The sequence below is a fragment of the Puntigrus tetrazona genome, chromosome 4 (assembly GCF_018831695.1).
Source record: "Puntigrus tetrazona isolate hp1 chromosome 4, ASM1883169v1, whole genome shotgun sequence".
Lineage (NCBI taxonomy): Eukaryota > Metazoa > Chordata > Actinopteri > Cypriniformes > Cyprinidae > Puntigrus > Puntigrus tetrazona.
This window is the reverse complement of record NC_056702.1, coordinates 18,546,836-18,565,868: the sequence shown is the minus strand read 5'-3', so window position 1 is coordinate 18,565,868 and position 19,033 is coordinate 18,546,836. Positions and strand designations below refer to the sequence as shown.

Below are 19,033 nucleotides of genomic sequence, written 5' to 3'. Positions count from 1 at the left end.
CGGTGCTCAACTTTCATTGTGCTAAGAAGGTTCTTATTGTATTGATCAGGCATCTGGGCCAAGTCAGAAACTTGAAGCAAGGTGTATCCGTTAAGGTCTCCATCGCTACGGAGTTAGAAACACAGAACGAAGCGGTGTCCAGATTATGAAAATGGGCATATAGGCCCAGCTTGCCACCACACAATGTTCTCCAAAGATCCACAATTAGATGAATGAGATGAACAGAGACCTTAAATGTCAAAAACTGAGGTTGAGTATCACTAGACTGTAGTATTCTTATGTTGGTAGTAGGTCAGTCACACCAAACTCTATGCATGTTACTTATACTGGTCATTACATATTTCCTATACTTCTATTTGTTGTCCATTTTGATGCCTCGAACCATAAATACTTAAGCAGTGTCATGATTTTAAATTAATTTCTCAGACGGACATAATACACTCTTCTACATAAGAGCAGTGACTGAAAAATATCTACTTTTGTGTTTGACAGAAAACAGAGATATAATTATATAGGTATTTATTATGCCTATATTCCACATTGCATTGTTATATTACATCTTTAGTGGACAAACTGTCTATTTCCCAAATGCTTAAAACAATTAAAACGTACATTATAATTATTGCAATTGAACCAGAGGTTTCACACTCTAGGAAAGTGCATGTCACCATCCAGTCTTTAGAGGATGAACAAGGAAGATTCGTTCAGGAAGTTGGATCTTTAGTTGGTTTACTGTCCGTTTCAGCATCTGCTGGACTGGGTCCTGCAGGAGAGCCCAGGTTCTCCGGTTTCTTCTCAATTTCTTTAGCGTGTGGTTCCGCCGGAGAGGGATCTTCACCGGAGGGTTTTACGGTTTCCTCAGCAGGGGAAGTGTCTTGTGGAGGAGTCTTTGATAAGGGGCTTGTATCATCAGGACACAAAGAGGCAACGCTCTCCATCTTCACGCCTGCAAATGTCCGTTCCAAATACAAAAGTTTCAGCTGTTCCTCAAAGTAACTCTCCAGGTTAGCACCCACATTGGCCATCTCAGTGTCTTCCTACAAACAGCATGACATTTTTTTTAAAATAAAAAGTAGTGAATTTAAAAATGTTTAAATAATACTGTGAATCCATGTGAGGAAGCATACCTTGTGGAAGGTTGCACAGTTTTTGAAAATTAGTCTGACGTCCTCAACAAAGTCCTCAGTGCTCTTGTATCTGCTGTCCTCCAGTTTACTTCTGATCACAGACAGGTCCATTGGCATCTTTATTATCTCACTGTACTCTGGCATCGACTGCAAATTTAAAGAATTGACAAGGGATGGAACTTTGGATTGAAAATTTACCCATACATGCGGTTCAAATATTTTTGTTACTTCTTCAGTGAAAATAAATGTATTTCACGTGTGATGGATGATCTTACCGATGGCGTTACAGGCTCCTGAAAATCCGTGCTGAGCTCATTGCAGTAAAGACGAAGCAGCAGTCGCTCACATTTCTGCACAAACAACAAATAATTGCAGCGTTTTTAAAAGATATTCGGAATGTAAAGCTTTTTTTTAATGCAATAGTTCTAGAACTTATTAAAGTTAAATTAGTTAGTTAATTGAAATCAGTTTATACTCTTTTATCCACAGGAGTGAAAGCGTCAGAATCCGGATCCTGCTTCACGTTGTTCGATTCTCCGCTAACGCCGATGTTATACTCCATTTCAGGTGAGGTAAGGTCACGGCAGAACGTACAATACCACTCACCACTACAGATACACACAAACACAACACACATAAAGAACTACAGTAGAATTAATAGAATGTAACTACAATCATATTTTTGCGTATTAGCAAGGTCTTTGGTGAAAATGTAACGTTACGCAATAGCGAAATAAACTTAAATAATCTACTCTTGATAATGTCATGACCGCATAATGATATGAAACAAGTTAAAAAAAATTTCAACGACTATAAAAACTTTTTTCGTTAAAAATAAGTAGTGTTTTGGGCTATTTTGCTTTGTCGCAGTATCTGTCAAACTAAATAAAACCAATATATATATATATATATATATAGCAAATGTGGCTTAATCCCTTTAGCAAGTCTGTTTTCGCTATATGTTTCGAAATGAAGCACACATATTGTTCAGGGGATTTATCGCAATATTGTATATACTATATATAATACGATATTATAGCATCGCAAGATTTTGACATTGCTATATTTCTATGATATTGTCGTGTCAACATTGCTGCTTAATATTTTGGTGGAAATCATAATCGTTTTATGGATTGATTGGTCAATAGAAGTAGCAAACAACAACATTTATTAAAAATAGGTAACGTTTATAACGTTACAAAGGATTCCTAATTACCTCAAACGTTTGAGTGGTGATGTATCACGGTTTTCATGCAAATATTAAGAAGCAAAAAAGGTTTTCAACGTTCAAAATAAGACCCATTTCTCGAGTGCAAAAACAGCCTGACATTGAAGAATGGAGTAATGATGATTCTGATTGATCTGATACCTTGGAGAGGCGGTCAGTGTGGGGATATGGCAGCTAAGATGGAAGACTTTGGGACATTTGTCACAGCAGAGCAGTTCTCCTCCGTTCTGGCACACCGCACACCAGTCTTCATTGGGGTCTTCGTCTGCCTCTGGGGTCTTCTCGGACTGCTGCTCACCTTGTGGCGTTTGAGACTGAACGCCTGTGCTGTCTGGAAGACTAGCTTTAGCACTAGTGTTGACCTACAGTTAAAGAAGTCAAATCAGACGTTCAATCAGATGTAAAATCCGATGTTCGAATCCGTTCCGTCTGGTGCAGAGTGAGCGAAATCTTACAAAATGAACTTCGTCATCGTCCTCTGGTTCATCTTTGATGACAATGACCGGTCCTGGAGACGACCTGCGTCTCCTCTTGGTGGAGGGGTTTGATGGGCCACTCTGGGGGGCTTCTACACGCTTCCAAGTGCCAGGACTTAGATGTGCATTTCGTGAAAGAAAATGGAATTTTCCCGTGTTTCCATTATTACACATTTTCACATTCTAAAAACTTTAAAACACGACATCTAAACACAAAGCAGTGCTGTCCAACGATTCATTGCAATTAATCACATGCAAAATAAAAGTTTATGTTCGCATTATATATGTATGTGTGTGTACTGTGTATAATTATTATAGAAATACAAACACGTGCATTTATGAAAAATGTTATGTATATATATTAAAAATTTATAAATAATATAAGAATACATTATATTTAACAATATTCACCTGGTCTTTGGTTCTGATGATGTGACGGACATTTGTCTTCCTTGTACTACAAATTGGATAAAAATCAAGACAATAATCAATCGATGCTGTAAAACAATAACACGAAAAGTGAACTAGGAAGCAAGTTTTTATGTCTCCAATCATCAAGACAAAACGGTAACCGATGCCAGACACTATTTCTCGCCAAAGGAGCGTACCGGTTCGCTCTGTAGGTATGGAGAGGTGACTGGGTTGATAGCTGGGCCTTTGAGAAGACATCTGCATGCTGGGTTCAAACCTCCTGTTCAGATACGACGTCGCCTGCATGTTCTGCTTAAAAAGTGCAAATAGAATTTTGATAGAAATAGAATGTTACAAAAGAATAATTACATATAGCCTCTCGTTTCATATGAGATCGTAACAACTGTGTCACAAGTATCGGTAAGTTTAAGTGTCGGCTTTCATCATCTAAGCTATCCACACCCCGCTACAAATCTGCACACTTGCTTAAGACTCACGATCACACAAAATTTACTCGAAACTGAACATTTTACAAAAAACCTGTCAAGCGGGCGCATTTCAATACACTCACCTGACTGAGCGTCTGTGGAGTGGGAAGTGAAGCTCCACCAGAGAAAGCAGCACCGTGCGGATAGCGGGTTCTCGGGACTACCTCCATCGGTTTAGGAGGGTAGGTGGGATTGCTGATAAGACCCCTCAAAGTCTTTAAGAACGAGAACAGAAAGTTTCGAATTCCACAATTTATCTTCCATTCATTAATGAGCATTTTACATACGTGGCCTTGGACCAGAAAACCATAAGGAACGCGTCAAACTCAGCAAAATTAGGACGTACGATGGAATTATCCACCAAGCCTCACCAAGTCTGGTTTATTTCGTAAAAAAAATGCAGTAAAAATTAAATAATTGTGAAAAGTTATCATCATTTAAGATTAAAATATTTTAAAATGTAATTTATTCTTGCAGTTATTTTATGCAGCCTTTACTTCGGTCTTCAGGATCACAAGATCCTTCAGAAATTATTCTGTAACATCAAGTCACCTTCACCTGTGGAGGTAAGTTAGTGGGCTGAAGCATAGGCGGCGGGCTCCGCGCACCATACCGACGCCCATGCTGAGGCATGTTGGGTAACGCCTGAGACGGTGATCCACCCTGCATGGGTCTGTGTGGAGTCGGCCCCGGTAAGCGCATGCCGTGGTACCACGACCACTGGTTGGGCGCTTGGTGGCGGCTGGAGTGCTGAGAGAGTTTCTCCACCTGCATCTGCAGCTGGGCCAGTGTGCTTTGCCGCTGCTGCTGCTGCTGCTGGGACTGTGAGCTCGGGAATCCGGTCTGTAGACCGTCAGGTCTAGAGCCTGGGTTCATTTGCTGGAAAGGGAATGGCTGCGGTCCGCTGGGATGACGCACTGGAGTTTTCTCTACGACTAAAGAACCTGAGAAAGGATGAAAGAATATTTCAAGCTGATTTCCACCACTGAGAGTGCACTCCATTGACGGTACGTGCGCGTGCCTTTATCCACGGGGCTCAACTCAACTTGAAATTTGTACCTCGGGATAACTCTTTAGAGGCTGACCTCAAAGAACGTGAAGGAACGTACAACTGAAGATTTGAAAGATTAACACGAGCCCGATTATGAAGTAAAGCAGACCGAATACTGAGCCCTGTTGAACACCTCGAGTAACAGGCTCTGACTGAGCATTCTTGATCTGAACAAACTGCTGCCTATTGCTTAAATGAGATGAAAATCAAAGACAGGCATCATCAGCTGCTCCTATACAAGCCAAACATAGCATCAAAGGGCACCACAAATATCTAGAAGAATAAGAACAAAGGCCAGTGTCAGCTGCAAGGAGAATATTTCTAACTTTCATTCCGCACCACGATTGGATCTGAAACCAGTCTGAAAGAGCTCAAGTAGATCATTACTTTGCAAGCGCTACCAGTATTGTGACGATTTAAAAAAATGGTTTAAATGTAACACAAAGTAACTTTAAACAACAACAATTTTTATTGACAAAAATAAAGACTATAATGCTCCTTTTTCATTATTCAACAAAATGGTATAAATATAAACCCTCTGTCAGTTTAGCATTTTTTTATTTAAAAAAGTCTGTCAATAACATAAATACCAAATCATTATTATTTTTGTAAATCTATAAATCTGACAGTTAATTAAGGTTGGCATTTTTGAGCCCTTCGTTTATTTTTTATTTTTTCCAAAACACTAAAATTCCAAAAAAATGTATTAAATATCTTACCAAGATCCACATTGGAGGCCCAAAAAGCAGATCGACTTTGGAACCGGACCAAACTCAGGGGAACGTATGAGATGTTGCACTTTGCTCGCATGAGGTACTGAATTTGACAAGTTATCTGAGAGGAGAAAAGAAAGGCGAGACCTTTTTATGGAATAAATAGTAACAATGACACAGATTTTTACGTTTCATTGATGGTAGAAAGGCACTTACCAAGCGCTTGCAGTACAGGAGGGCTGTTCCGCTATTACTGGCTGTGGCCCATTTTGTGAAGTTGATCACGTGATCAAGATGCGTGGAGAGTGATGTCACATCCTGCTGTTGCTTTTTCAGGAACGTTTCGTGGTCCTTTGTGATCGCCTAAAGAAACGTGCTCATGTAACCTCAAACTGTTCACAACAAACAAATCGGACCGCGGCGCTTCTCAACTGGTTTAGATTCAGCACAAAGATTTTGCATTTGATTTTTTTTATTAGGCATTTTGTTATTTGGGTTTTACGACTAGTCCAGCTGACATAACCAACTAGTTAATGCTTTCGATGATGAAACACCGAACAGTACCTCGAGTTGATTGACCAATAACTTCCCCTTCCTGTTGATCTCCATTATGAGATTGCAGATGGATTTTTTGATTTCATTAGCTACAGTCTTGCGGTTTTCATCCACCTGTTGAAGACTGACGAACAGGACAAACACACCATAAACATAAATGAAACGTGTTTTTTACACACTACACAACTCAACGGGGTTCCCGCTGAACTTGTCATTTCTGGGCTAGTCGTTTTAATATTGAAAACAAATACTTTCAGAGTGCTTCTAGAAAGGGTTTCTTCAATCCATTAGATGTAAAATATGTAAAAAGTTAGTATTTCATATAACATCTGTTCTAATTAATTACTAGCTTATGGTTAACTCACGAACCCGAAAGCACTGTACCATACGAAAGTCCACGATATTTTAAGATTAATTTCTAGTATCCCATTGAGGAAATAACTAAGTTGCTGTACATCTAGGTATGCCATGCAGGTTGCGAACTCTGGCTTATAGGTTGCTTTAGTATTAATAACACATTAAAATACAACATACCCATTGCTTATGGTATTAGATATGTCCTCTATAACTTTCTTCTTTTCTTGAAGTTGGCAGGTCATGTTTTCCAGATGCTCCTTGTGGTTTTTGTAGGCGTCTTCTAGAAACTGGTAACTGCATGGGAGAGATCTCTGTTAGCTATAATGTTCAGTCGCCAATACGGACGATGCTATTGATATTTGCACACGAGTTACAGCGACACGCAACTACAGGGTCATGAGCATCTACGAGAAAAAGCACAGTTCAGAAGAATTAATGGACTACACAGTAGACATTCAGTTCACCCAAAAACTAAAATTCAATTATTTACTCATAATCGTCCCAAATTAGTTTTTTGTGGAACACCGTTGAAGATCCAGCAGTTTCGACCTTCCTTCACGTTCCACAGAAGAAAACGTCAAAACGCATGAACGATAACATTTTTATTTTTGGATGAACTGCACCTTTCAACGCGACACACAAGAGACTAGCGCTCCTCATTCACGCCTCTAACTCTGCGGTCATTGCCAGCCGTACTTGTGGTCCTTGTGCTTGAGCAGCTGACAGTCTCGGCAGGTGAGGCGATCGCAGGTTTCGCAAAACAGCTTCAGCGGCTCCTGCCTGTGGACGTCGCAGAAGACGGGCTTCTGCGTGGAAGCGCCCATCGCCTCTGGGGACAGGAAAGCAAGCTCACGTTAAGCAACCTCAGGGAGGAGCTCCTGCGGTTCTCCGAAGTCCACGAAAGCTGCCGTGAAAGAGTAAGAGTCTAGAAAGTAAAATAATCAATTGCGACGTCAAACCTGAGGACATTTCGGTTATCTGCCGGACTGCGTGATCTCGGGTGAACTTCACGCGCTGGTGGGCGTCGATGCAGGTGACGCACAGGAACTCTGCGCACTCCACGCAGAAGCCGCTGGCCTCGGTGTTATCGTCGCAACTCATGCAGAGCTGGGGGAAAGACGCAGAGACGTTATTTTCCGACACGAGTCCGATTCCGATTCCTGTGGCTGAGAGACGTTAAGGCACACCTGACAGCTTTTCTCCATCGTGCTGCTCGGCACTTCCACGGAATCCTTGACGAAGAAATTATCCAAGACCTCGACGTCCATGCACTCCTGCTGACAGACTGGACAGCGGATCATGTTCACTGACGAGACAGAAGAGCGGGAAAACATATTCACAAGAGGACGTGTTATTATATTTTATTACCAAAAAAAATTTAATTTAATTTAATTGAGACATCATTATCATGACTCTGGCCTTTAAACTACAGGCTACATGGTTATTATATACAGATTTAATTTGAAACGGCGCTGGCAGACGATACATTGCGAATTGACGGATAAAAACAATTTGTTTACATAATGTGTGTGTACTGTGTATATTTATTATGTATATATAAATATACACACATACAGTACATATTTTGATAAAAAAATGCATATACACAACCACACACACACTTAGGCTCTTATATTTAATAAATATATTTTATATAAATTTTGTATCATATGCATATATATATATATATATATATTTATATATACACACACATACATAGCACTAATACGAAAAAATATGAACGATATGTAATGCTAGGTTACAATAATCATAACTATCAAAACCCATGGCGTGGTAATATTAGTATTTTTGTACACAAAACCCCACCTGTTGTCTATTTCGCACATTGTGCGTTTGTTATTGAAATATTTACTGTATTCTTTTTTTTTATTTTATCTTTTTTGCTAGCTCGGTCCCTCTCATTCAGTTTGAGGCTTTTGTCACCAAAACAAATGTAAACATATCTATATCACGACGTAATATATTCATAAGCTAGCTTAGCGTGTGCACAATGAAGACTTATTAGCCGATACGTTACATGGAAACGCTTGGGGGAAAAAATGAATCGAAGAGGGACGCGATATTTAAAAAAAAAATGTCATTCATAAAAAAATATTTATTTAATCACCACGCGTGACATATTCATATATTTGTGGGAATGGGATATATTTTCCTATTTAGCCAAACACAGTCCTATATATCGACGGAAAGCTAATTAATTACGCGTTCAGCCGAACACAGGCTCGCGTGGGGCACGTTTATTCGAGCGCAGCCCGTTTTTCCGCCGGACGCGCTCTTTTGTTCGAGCTCGTCTTTTCGGGACCCCTTTCACCGACGGGCTTCTCCCGAGCGAGCTGAAGCGAACTCTTACGCTGCTGCTGCTGCTGCGCGTTGCTGGCGGCGCCGGCGGGCGCGTTGTGAGCGGGTAAGCACCGCTTGCAGAAGGAGTGCAGGCAGGGCAGCAGCTTGGGCTCTCTGCTGCTGAAGCTGAGCTTGCACACGGGGCACACGTCCATCAGAGCCGCCGCCATCATCCTCGCGCCGCCCCGGGCCTCGTCGGCGCGCTTGCTTTCCGCCTCGTTCTCCACGACGATCACCACATCGTCGGACTCCATCTTCTCGCCCCCCTCCATCACTTTAGCGCGAGGAGAGCGTCAGCGGAGGCATCGCGGCGGGGACGTCGATTCGCTTGCCGTGCCGCGGGGCCCGGCGGACGTCCGAGTGAGGCGTCGCGGCAAGCGAGGCGCGGAGAGTCGACCGCCGATGAAGTTCAAAAGCGAAACGGACCGCCGTGTTTGTTGTTGCCAGAAGCGTGTGACGACGGGGGCCGGGAACGTGACGTCGCGCGGCCTCCGTTGTGACGCGGTGCGACGGCGGCCGAGTTGGGACAAACGTCTCGCTTGAGGGGGGAAAAAAAGCGAAAGTAAAATAAACGATTGCATTCGATACAAATAAACAGCTGGATGCTTGTTGTATAAAATTTGTATGGTGTTTTTTTTAATCATAACTGTGAAAATACATCGTTTTAGCGACACGTAACGATATCGTAACGAAACAATAGCTAATTTTACGAAAAATAAATAATTATATAAAGTAATAATAATTTTCCGCATTTATGTGAACAAGTAGTCACTCCCACACAAGTAGGTGTGGACCATTCACATATATTTTAGTAATAAACGAAAGATATTAGATTCATATTACAATTTATAATGCTCACGATCATATTGCAATTACTTTTGGATTGCATGATTACTCGTAATTCACATACTGGCCTTAATTTGTCTGGACAAAAATGTTTCCACCTGAAAAACTGATTTTCATGTTTGTGTATTAATGATAGTTTCAACTTTTTGAAAGCAAGGTTCCCACAAATACCAAACTCCACCAAAACAGTGCTGGCTGTCCATTGCTGGACAACCGGGAGAGTAGTGAGCAGATAGCATCCAAGTGCTTTGGACTGCTTTCCAAATGAAAGTTGAGTAACTTGAGATCAAGTTCATAACATGTGACTCGTGACTTCCGAAGCTTTAGTGTCTTGCTGACAGCAGGTAACCACCAGATCCTTCTCTCCCAGTTGCACCTCTCAGGTAGGTCTTTCTTTTACAAAAATCCTTCTGTCCTGGTCTTACCTCTCAGGTAGGTCTTTTAACAATCAAATCAATCATTTTTATTTATATAGCGCTTATAACAACACCAGTTGCATCAAAGCACGAGATCAGATCCTTCTGTCCCGGTCTCACCTCTCAGGTAGGTCTTTCTTTCACCAGATCATTCTGTCCCGGTCTCACCTCTCAGGTAGGTCTTTCTTTCACCAGATCCTTCTGTCCCGGTCTCACCTCTCAGGTAGGTCTTTCTTTCACCAGATCCTTCTGTCCCGGTCTCACCTCTCAGGTAGATCTTTTCCCAGATCCTTCTGTCCCAGTCTTCTCAGGTAGGTCTTTCACCAGATCTTTCTGTCCCAGTCTTACCTCTCAGGTAGGTCTTCCACCAGATCCTTGTCCCAGTCTTACCTCTCAGGTAGGTCTTCCACCAGATCCTTGTCCCAGTCTTACCTCTCAGGTAGGTCTTCCACCAGATCCTTGTCCCAGTCTTACGTCTCAGGTACGTCTTTCACCAGATCCTTCTGTCCCGATCTTACCTCTCAGGAAGGTCTTTCACCAGATCCTTCTGTCTCAGTCTCACCTCTCAGGTAGGTCTTCCACCAGATCCTTGTCCCAGTCTTACCTCTCAGGTAGATCTTTTCCCAGATCCTTCTGTCCCGGTCTCACCTCTCAGGTAGATCTTTTCCCAGATCCTTCTGTCCCGGTCTCACCTCTCAGGGAGGTCTTTACCGGATCCTTCTGTCCCGGTCTCACCTCTCAGGTAGATCTTTCACTGGATCCTTCTGTCCCGGTCTCACCTCTCAGGTAGATCTTTTCCCAGATCCTTCTGTCCCGGTCTCACCTCTCAGGGAGGTCTTTCACCGGATCCTTCTGTCCCTGTCTCACCTCTCAGGGAGGTCTTTTAGGGTGTCTTGGAGAGGCGAGGTTTCACAACTTGCTGCTGGGGTTCCTCAAGGCTCAGACCATTTCTCTTCTCCGTCTTATGATATAACACGGCTTTTTCTATCACTACCGTGCCAACGACACTAAACTCCACTTCTCATTCCAACCAGATGATTTGTCAGTATCTGACCAACCTACTATAAATTTTTTTTTTCCCCATTTCAGATCAAAAATGCGTACTGTGCCGAAACTTGCTGGCGTAAGGTTTCTTTCTCACTGGTCCAACTGCTTCTACTGTCCTCATTCGCAAAGCATCTGCTAAATGATTAAATATAAATATATAGGAGATGAATATTAATAAGAACTTTTTTTTGTTCACTCAGTTCAACCCTCTGGCAAACTGAAGCCAAGGAAACACAATATCTGTTACACACATAACCACGGTTCTACGACTGACACAAGACTTTCAGACAGACATTTATTGATCTGCATTTCATTAAGTTTACAGTGAACTATCCCACTCTGCACCCTCTCAGAAAATTAAGCAAACACAGGTTTTTCTAATAATATACGCTAGGAGACAATAGGTGGGTCAATCTAGACACTTTTATTTAAAGGCACAGAAGGCTCACAGCTGCACCTCAGTGTTTACAGGTGATGCGGTTGTCGAAATTATTAGTATTTTCAAAAATTGTCCCATCGTTCGGGTCTCGGGGAGGTGCGGTGGGGGGACAATTAACATCGTAAAAGTTACAGTTAAAAAAAACCACACAAATCCCAAAAAAGCATTTACCACAGCCATTATTATTCGTTATACATTCATACAACATTAATATTGAATATTGTACACTTTTCCGACTCGCCGTTGCAATCGATAGCTTGAAAAGTAAAGCACACAGTATCGCATGTTTTCCCTATATATAAAAAAAACAAAAATGTAGCATGCGAACAACACAATTTATTTATTTTACCATTTCGAAATCCGGATAGCGTTAAATTGGCAAGCTGAAGAGAAAAGACAAAACCTACAAAGAGTTTAAATGTTCTAGATGGATTTTAATGTTGCATTTTTAAGAAAGATACAGAAGATATGAACGACAGAAGAACGAGACCGTAGAAGAACGACAAGCCTGTTGATTACAAGAATTACGAAGGTCTTTGGACACGTAGACGCTTGATGAAATTGTAAATAAGTTATTAAATAATAAAGAATTTCTCTTTTTTTTTTTCAGACGTAAAATAAAACTAGGATTTTAAAGATTCTACATGCACAACGCCTTGCCGAAAGAAACAACAAAAAAAAAAAAAAGAAAAAGTGCTAAGGTATCAGATTGTTAGGGAAATTAATCAGTGCATGTGTGTGTTTTAGAAGACCGGGCGTTATTGTTTGGTACCTATTTGTAGGAATTTGCGAATGTTCTCAACACAGGTCGATCTGGCATCTTTTGGCCCCTAGAGTCCGCCGGTCGAAGGGTGGAGTTACAAATCAACCCTTCCAATAAGGGACAAACCGTTAAAGAAATGACTTAACAGAGCTGTAGAGCGGTCGCAGGTGAGTGTAGCTGTGGGAAGTGGCAGTTTTTACACAGAGGAGGGCGAGAGAGGCCGTTATCAGTCCCGGGAGGGGGGTAAAAAGGGGGGTAAGTGTGTTTAGCCGGATGTACAGCAGCCTCCGGCGGGCATGGCAGTCTGGGGCTCGTCGTCGACTATCTGTACGCCTCTCCGGGCTGTGCTCGTGTGACTCGCGCCGTTCCCCCTCGACCTCTCCTCCGCCTGAGCCGTCTCCATCATGCCTACAGGTGCCGGCTAAAAGCACAAATTAAAGACGGAAGTGACGGACTACAAAACTGATTTGAAAAAATAAAATAAAAATGTTTTGTGAACGTGTGTGTTAAAAACCTCCTTTGTTCTGTCAAACGTAGGGCTGCTATCAATATAGTTTTGATTAAAAAAAAAAATTTTTTTGAAAAAGAAAAAAGTTTATATTTTGGCAAAAGCTTTTTAATTTTTGCTGTGAAATTTTACTGGTGAATTGATAAATTAAATCCTGAAGTTCTGGAGATTAAAGTCGACAAAAGATTTATCACCAGTAAAGTCCTTTTAATTTAAAAAAAATATTATTGAATAAAAACAAAAAAGCTCCAGGTTTTTTTTGTTTTTTTGTATGTCTTTTTGGGCAAATATCAATATTATCTATATAATTATAAATAATAATCATTTATTGCTAAATAAAATAATATAGTATAATATAATGAATTAAAATAATTTGTGCTGTCAAATGCTAACAAATCACGAATAATCACAACCTTTACATTTTTGGTGTAAAAACAAACAGTACAAATATGTACATATAAATGCACCGTGATATTTAAAAATAAATAAATTAAATAAATAATAATAATAAATAAATACACTTCTGTTTAGATATGTGTGTGTGTTGTGTATATTTATTTATAAATACGCATTTATGAACACACACACACATGTAAATATTTAAGAAAAATATGCTTTGTGTACATTTACATAGGATGAAAATTATGTAAATACAAAGAAAATATTTTTCAAGTAAACACTGCGTGTTTGTAGTGCGGAAAACACACTCATATCGTGTAAACAAAACAGCATCTAAAAGTAACGTACGTTTACACAGGTCCAGAAACAGCTCCTCGATGCCTTTGTTTAATTTGGCTGACGTGTGATAGTGTTTTGCACCCACCGACTCGGCATATCTGAAAAAAAAACAAAAAAAGAATCATTTTTAAGACGTAAAAACAATACAGATTTCACAGTCGCTGCAAGAATTTCTTTCTAGCATTATGAATAAACTGAAAGAGGAGATGTTTTTCAAATATTACAATTTTGCTTCGCCGAAACGTATCATTTCAGAAAAACAAAGACAAGACGAAAAGAGTAGGTTAATATTAATGCGTTTGTGTGTGTGTGTGTGTGTGTGTGTGTATATATATATATATATATATATATATATATATATATATATGCATGCTTTTAATAGTTTCTTTTGAACAAGAGTCAAATCGGCTTGATTTGATCTTGATTTTTTCACCTTTTTAAAAAGTAACATCTAAAATAAAAACTAAACCTTAGACTTTTCATACCAACTCGATCTTGCGATTGTTTAAAATCACGTGACCACTCTTTTAGCGCGCGTGATCTTCAAATACCCTCAGTGAAAATGCGTAACGAACCATGTCTAGTCCAACATTATAGATTGTGACTATATAAAACCGGTTCCCTTTAGAATGTATGCTAAACTAAAAGGAATAAATATACTGCAGTCATATAAACATTTAGCCGAGTATGATATCCGTGTCGCTTGGACCAGATTTTACAAGCCAAACCTGATTACTAATTAACCAACACAGCTGATAGTTTATAATTGGAGCCTTATTTATTCATTTATTTAACAACGTGGCATCAGCAAAGCTATCTACATGGCGGAAATAGAATAAATAATAAACGTCGTACTGTAAAAGAAGCTATAAGACATTTCGGATTACTACTACTACCACCCAAACATCTAGGTGAAGGATTTTTAATCCAAACTGTAAACTTGCCTGAATAAAACGGTCGTCCGTTCTCTTTAAAAACGGTTTAACGGTCATTGTAGTTTGACAAGGAAGCTCACCTTTTAATAAATAACTACGCGAGTCTCAAACAGCACCTAGTAAAAACGACTCTATCATATCTAGAAAAAAAAAATGTTCCTCTTATCTTGGGATTTATTTTATTTAACTTACTTCCATATCGTTCGACGCATTCCACCAGCAACGTTATTCACTCAAGAGTTCATAAATCGTAGAATTTCTCATTCCTTTAGCTAGAATTCTTTTAAATATGGGATGGTCAGGTGAGGATGAAGAAGTTTTGTCCCCGTCCATTTTTTCGAAATTTTTAAAGACCAGGAGAAAAGCACGAGCTTCGAGTTATAAAAACAGAACTTTGTCCTGGGATTCGCATGCCGTGAGATTGATCTCCACGTACGAAAACCACACGTTGAACAGAAAGACAAGGTTTCTTGTTATCTACAATGCATATAAACATTTTAAAAACAAGTACATACCCCTCTGCTTCCTCCACCGAAACATGTCGCTCTTTTTCCAGGTCAATTTTATTGCCTAAAAAAAAGAAATATTTGCAAAACCGTACATTTTAGTTCGACCGAAATAGTTAAACGGATATGAAGTCAAGTTAGGTTTCTTTAAGAAATACAAATTAGTTTCAAAGCTGCTACAAAGTAAAATTAAATAATCGAACTTTATCGAATACAAGACAAACCCAAACTCTGCTGTATAGCTAATTAATGCTAAATGCTAAAGTCGTTCGTTGTTTTCAAATAAATGAGACCAAACACGTTAATAAATGATGAACGTTACTCACCTACTATACATAAACAGATCTCATTCCCCAACATTTTCCTTAACTCTTTTACCCAGTTCTTCACCTGTAAGGTTCGAAGCGAGAACAAACGGTTACGAATCACATTTACCGCAATCATCTGCGAGCTACGATACCGAGGGGTCGACACGCTCTTAAAAACAAAGCCTACGAAAAACGGGTTTTCCCAGCGATGCCATGAAAAGCGATTTTGGTTCCCCGAAGAACCTTTGAGTGAACAGTTCTTAAAAAGAAATCTAAAAAACGTTTGTTCGTCCACCAAAAAAAAAACGTTCTTTGTTAAACCGTTTATCGTTGCCGATAAAGAGCATTTTTCGTAAAAGCGAAAGTTCGCCCAAAACTGAACCAGATTTCTTACTCTCGAATCATTCCAAACCGGCAAGACCTTTGTTTATCGTCTTCCGAACGCAAATGAAGACATACTCCATGCATTATTTTACCAATGTCCTTACTTGTTTATGTAAGGATCCTTAATTTTCGTTCGAAGATGAACGAAGGTTATCTCGAGGCAAGCTACGGGCAAACCATCCCCTCAGAACGACGGAGAACGCAACGCTCGATTTAACGTTGGTTCTCGTATAATCAGTGCTCGGTTTTGAAAACATTCACCTTCTGAAACGAGTCCTCGTCTGTGACGTCGTACACCAGTATCGCGCCGTTGGAATCTCTGTAGTAGATGGGTCCAAGGGCATGGAAACGCTCCTGACCGGCGGTGTCCTGCGATGAACAAACACACACTCAATATATAAACCTTCGACTGAGACGGGAAATGGGAGACGGGGATTAAAACACACGCCACTGCTGGATAAAGCAGGAAGCAAGCCTTTATAGCAGACCTAGACATGTGGTGCTGGGGTGGAGGGAGGCTAAAAAGAGGCTTTAGACTAGTCTTAGTTAGTCGCGCAATTTTTTTTTATTTCGATTGGCTGTTTAGCCGACTTGGAACCTACCACTATACAAGTATCTTGCATTCTATAGACAACTGACCGGATAAAATCGTGGTAGTGAAGCGTAAATCTGACGATCTTGGAGCATTCTTGCGTTTGACCCGATAAACAACAACTGCCGACAAATTTTAACGCGTTTGAGCGCGAGCAACCGACTTGCACGTAACAAATAATACAGCTACTATGTCATTTGAACATGATATATAGTTCAAATGACGGTCGCTGGGCTCTATTTTCAGGTAATTGTAACAATCGGCTCCATCTAACACGTTTAAAAACGCAAGTCCGGTCCTACTTCGTCATTAAACAAGCGAAACAGGAAGCGAAAGGCCCCGGATTTCTCGATATAGTAAGAAAGCTGACCAACTACTGTTCAGTCTCAGACTTACCCATATAGCCAGATTCACTCGCTTTCCCGTGATGTTGAGCTTTTTCGTGAGAAACGACGCCTGCGAAGAAAAAACACAAATCGGTACACATTTGTAAAAATCGATTCCGTTTACATTTCTCTTTCTAAAATCCTACCGTAACGTAGGATACAAGCGTGAGTAATATTCAGTTCATCAACGTACCCGCTCGTTCTGCGAATCTTAAAATACGTTACATTCCTCGAAATACTATATTTAAGTTTCGCTCTTAACTTAGTTAAGTTTCTGTAACTAATTAACTATTACGAGTCCGTCCCTATTCTAAACATAACCAAACTTTGCATTAAAACGTTAGGTTTATATTACAGACACGTCAAAACAACAAAAAAAATGCTAATAAGCCATTTTGCTTATTTAAGGGGACAGTTCGCGCAAAAAAGTGGAAATTATGTAAGAATTAATTGACCCCCAAGTGATGCTAAACCTTTATACGTATTCCTTTCCTCCTTAAAGAACAAAAATAAAGACATTGGAGGATTTCGAAGCAAAAAGTTTTAGTACGCACTGAAAAAAAGAGAGATACGAGGGTGCTGTAAATATATAATTAAAGATAACAGACCAATCTTCACCGGTAATAGTTTTTAAAAGAATGATTCCTGAAGGATCACGTGACACTCGAGACTGGAGTAATGCTGCTAAAAAAAATTAAAAAATAAATAAAAACATCACACACAAGCACTCTTTCCCTGTCTTATTAGTAAAGTCAGCTTTACTAAGAAACCTTAAACCTTTAAACATCGGCGTACTTTACGATATTTATCACCTCTTTTAATAAAGATGTCACGAAAGCTATAATCATTTAACGGTGTGTGACCTGGATCTTGTTTATTGTGTTATGGCAAAATTACAAAACGTTGAAACGAATGATCCACAAACTAAAGTTCGCTTGAAGTCAGACAACTTTGGATGCATTTAGTGACCGCAGACAATGATTTTAAACACAATAATTTTAAACCAGAAACATAATATCTTGATCGTGAACGATTAGGCAAAATAATGTTGTTTGTAAAAAAAAATGAAAGCACGACATATTAGCCTGTCAAAAATTGCGTAATTAATGTTACCCTACGCAGTATATTATTAACGCTGGAGTTGTTGTTTAGCTATATATCGCCGTATAGGCCCGGGGTCTATCGCTGTAACCAAAACAAAACGGATTCGCGAACAACTGGACGATTTTGAGAGCAAAACAAGCCGATGAATCGCTAAACGACTCTCAAGATGTGGCCTGTTTATTTACACAAACGAGCGCGCGAAGAGCGCGTCGCGTCGCGTGCGCGCGCGTCGTACCCGACTCCCTCACCTGAAGAGTGGTGATGTGTTTGTCGTTGAATTTGTTCTCGCAGTATCGCAACACCAGCGACGTTTTGCCGACGCAGCCCTCCCCGAGCAGCACCACCTTGAACGAGTACGTCTTCCCTCCGGCCGCCGCCATGCTCAAACTCTCGGCCCGACGCAAAAACAAACAAACAAACAAAGCCTGGCCCTTAGCCGATCACAGCGGCCATAGAGATCCGCAGACGAACGCAAACGGCCGCCTTCGCGTGAAGTCCTCGCGCCGAGTCCCCTGTTAAACGCTGCCTGGCTCCCGACGGAGCTCCGCCATCAATCTAATGGCGTTCCGTTCCGTGACGTTCCGGAGAGGGGTCAGGTGATCCGACGACGAACACGCGCGCGTGCTCCGGCAGGGGGGGCTCGGGAGACGACCGTTTATCCGTCCGTTCCTCGGGACGGTTTTATTTCTTATTGTAGACGCGCGTGCTAAAACGTATCGTCTCGTTGTTCATCTGCTCTAAATAAAGCCACACCTAAATCAACGTTCGCCATAAAATGTTTCGCCGAAAGCCCACGGGGTAATCAAAACTCACCGTGATTGGTCTATCCTGGTCCGCGCAGAGAAAACGAACGGGAGCCACGTGATCAGCGCGCAGCGATAATCGCTATTATGATTTAAATAGGCGTTTAAATTAACTTTAATTTTATTTCGAGCGTGGCTTATCGATTACAGTTTGCATAACCACAGTTTTACCACAAATACCACGGTTAAACCATGGCTAGTGTGGCAAAACCATGCTTTGTGGCTTGACTACTGGTTTAACTACTGTTTTAATTTGCAGCTGGTTAATTTTCATAAGGGAATTACAATGTAAAAATAACGATTTCTTTTGTTATTTAACACAATCAGAGATAACACCCAGGCCATCCTGAGCCTCTCCCGTTAAGACGTTTACTTCAATTCTATCAACTATTTTTGTACATTCGATTATATACTATAAACACTTGAATGTTTATAGTATATATTTTTATTTTCTTCTATATTTTTATATTTGCTAGTAGCACATTTTATTT

At 40.4% G+C, this 19,033-nt stretch overlaps 2 protein-coding genes across 4 annotated transcripts; both read right to left on the bottom strand.

Annotated features, from left to right (window-relative positions):
• Positions 1–502: 502 nt before the first annotated feature.
• Positions 503–9,300, bottom strand: trim24 (tripartite motif containing 24). 3 transcript variants are annotated; one of them, XM_043237231.1, is made up of 18 exons: positions 8,778–9,300; positions 7,594–7,712; positions 7,366–7,513; positions 7,103–7,235; positions 6,584–6,700; positions 6,059–6,173; positions 5,711–5,857; positions 5,501–5,615; positions 4,283–4,674; positions 3,814–3,945; positions 3,440–3,551; positions 3,243–3,288; positions 2,811–2,946; positions 2,497–2,717; positions 1,603–1,735; positions 1,403–1,477; positions 1,128–1,274; positions 503–1,037 (listed from the first exon to the last, which is right to left on the bottom strand). In XM_043237231.1, exons 1-18 carry the CDS (start codon positions 9,037–9,039, stop codon positions 705–707), a joined length of 2,883 nt encoding a protein of 960 aa, XP_043093166.1. In that variant the 5' UTR covers positions 9,040–9,300; the 3' UTR covers positions 503–704. The 3 variants fall into 3 exon arrangements, with proteins under 3 accessions (XP_043093166.1, XP_043093168.1, XP_043093167.1); XM_043237233.1 differs by having other exon boundaries at positions 8,787–9,300; XM_043237232.1 differs by having other exon boundaries at positions 4,289–4,674; positions 8,778–9,298.
• A 2,179-nt stretch (positions 9,301–11,479) lies between these two features.
• rab21 (RAB21, member RAS oncogene family) lies at positions 11,480–18,338 on the bottom strand. The gene is made up of 7 exons (XM_043237471.1): positions 17,988–18,338; positions 16,646–16,705; positions 15,919–16,026; positions 15,292–15,355; positions 14,975–15,029; positions 13,534–13,622; positions 11,480–12,686 (listed from the first exon to the last, which is right to left on the bottom strand). Exons 1-7 carry the CDS (start codon positions 18,117–18,119, stop codon positions 12,544–12,546), a joined length of 651 nt encoding a protein of 216 aa, XP_043093406.1. The 5' UTR covers positions 18,120–18,338; the 3' UTR covers positions 11,480–12,543.
• Between the last annotated feature and the right edge of the window lie 695 nt (positions 18,339–19,033).

Coding starts and splice junctions, on each gene's coding strand:
- rab21 (XM_043237471.1), bottom strand. CDS start 18,119: ATGGCGGCGGCCGGAGGGAAGACGTACTCGTTCAAGGTGGTGCTGCTC. Junction 15,030..15,291: donor GATCTGTTTATGTATAGTAG/GTGAGTAACGTT, acceptor TCTTTTTTTTAG/GCAATAAAATTGACCTGGAA. Junction 13,623..14,974: donor TCGGTGGAGGAAGCAGAGGG/GTATGTACTTGT, acceptor TTTTTTTTTCAG/ATATGCCGAGTCGGTGGGTG.
- trim24 (XM_043237231.1), bottom strand. CDS start 9,039: ATGGAGGGGGGCGAGAAGATGGAGTCCGACGATGTGGTGATCGTCGTG. Junction 5,858..6,058: donor TATTGGTCAATCAACTCGAG/GTACTGTTCGGT, acceptor ACGTTTCTTTAG/GCGATCACAAAGGACCACGA. Junction 4,675..5,500: donor GGCCTCCAATGTGGATCTTG/GTAAGATATTTA, acceptor ATCCTTTCTCAG/GTTCTTTAGTCGTAGAGAAA.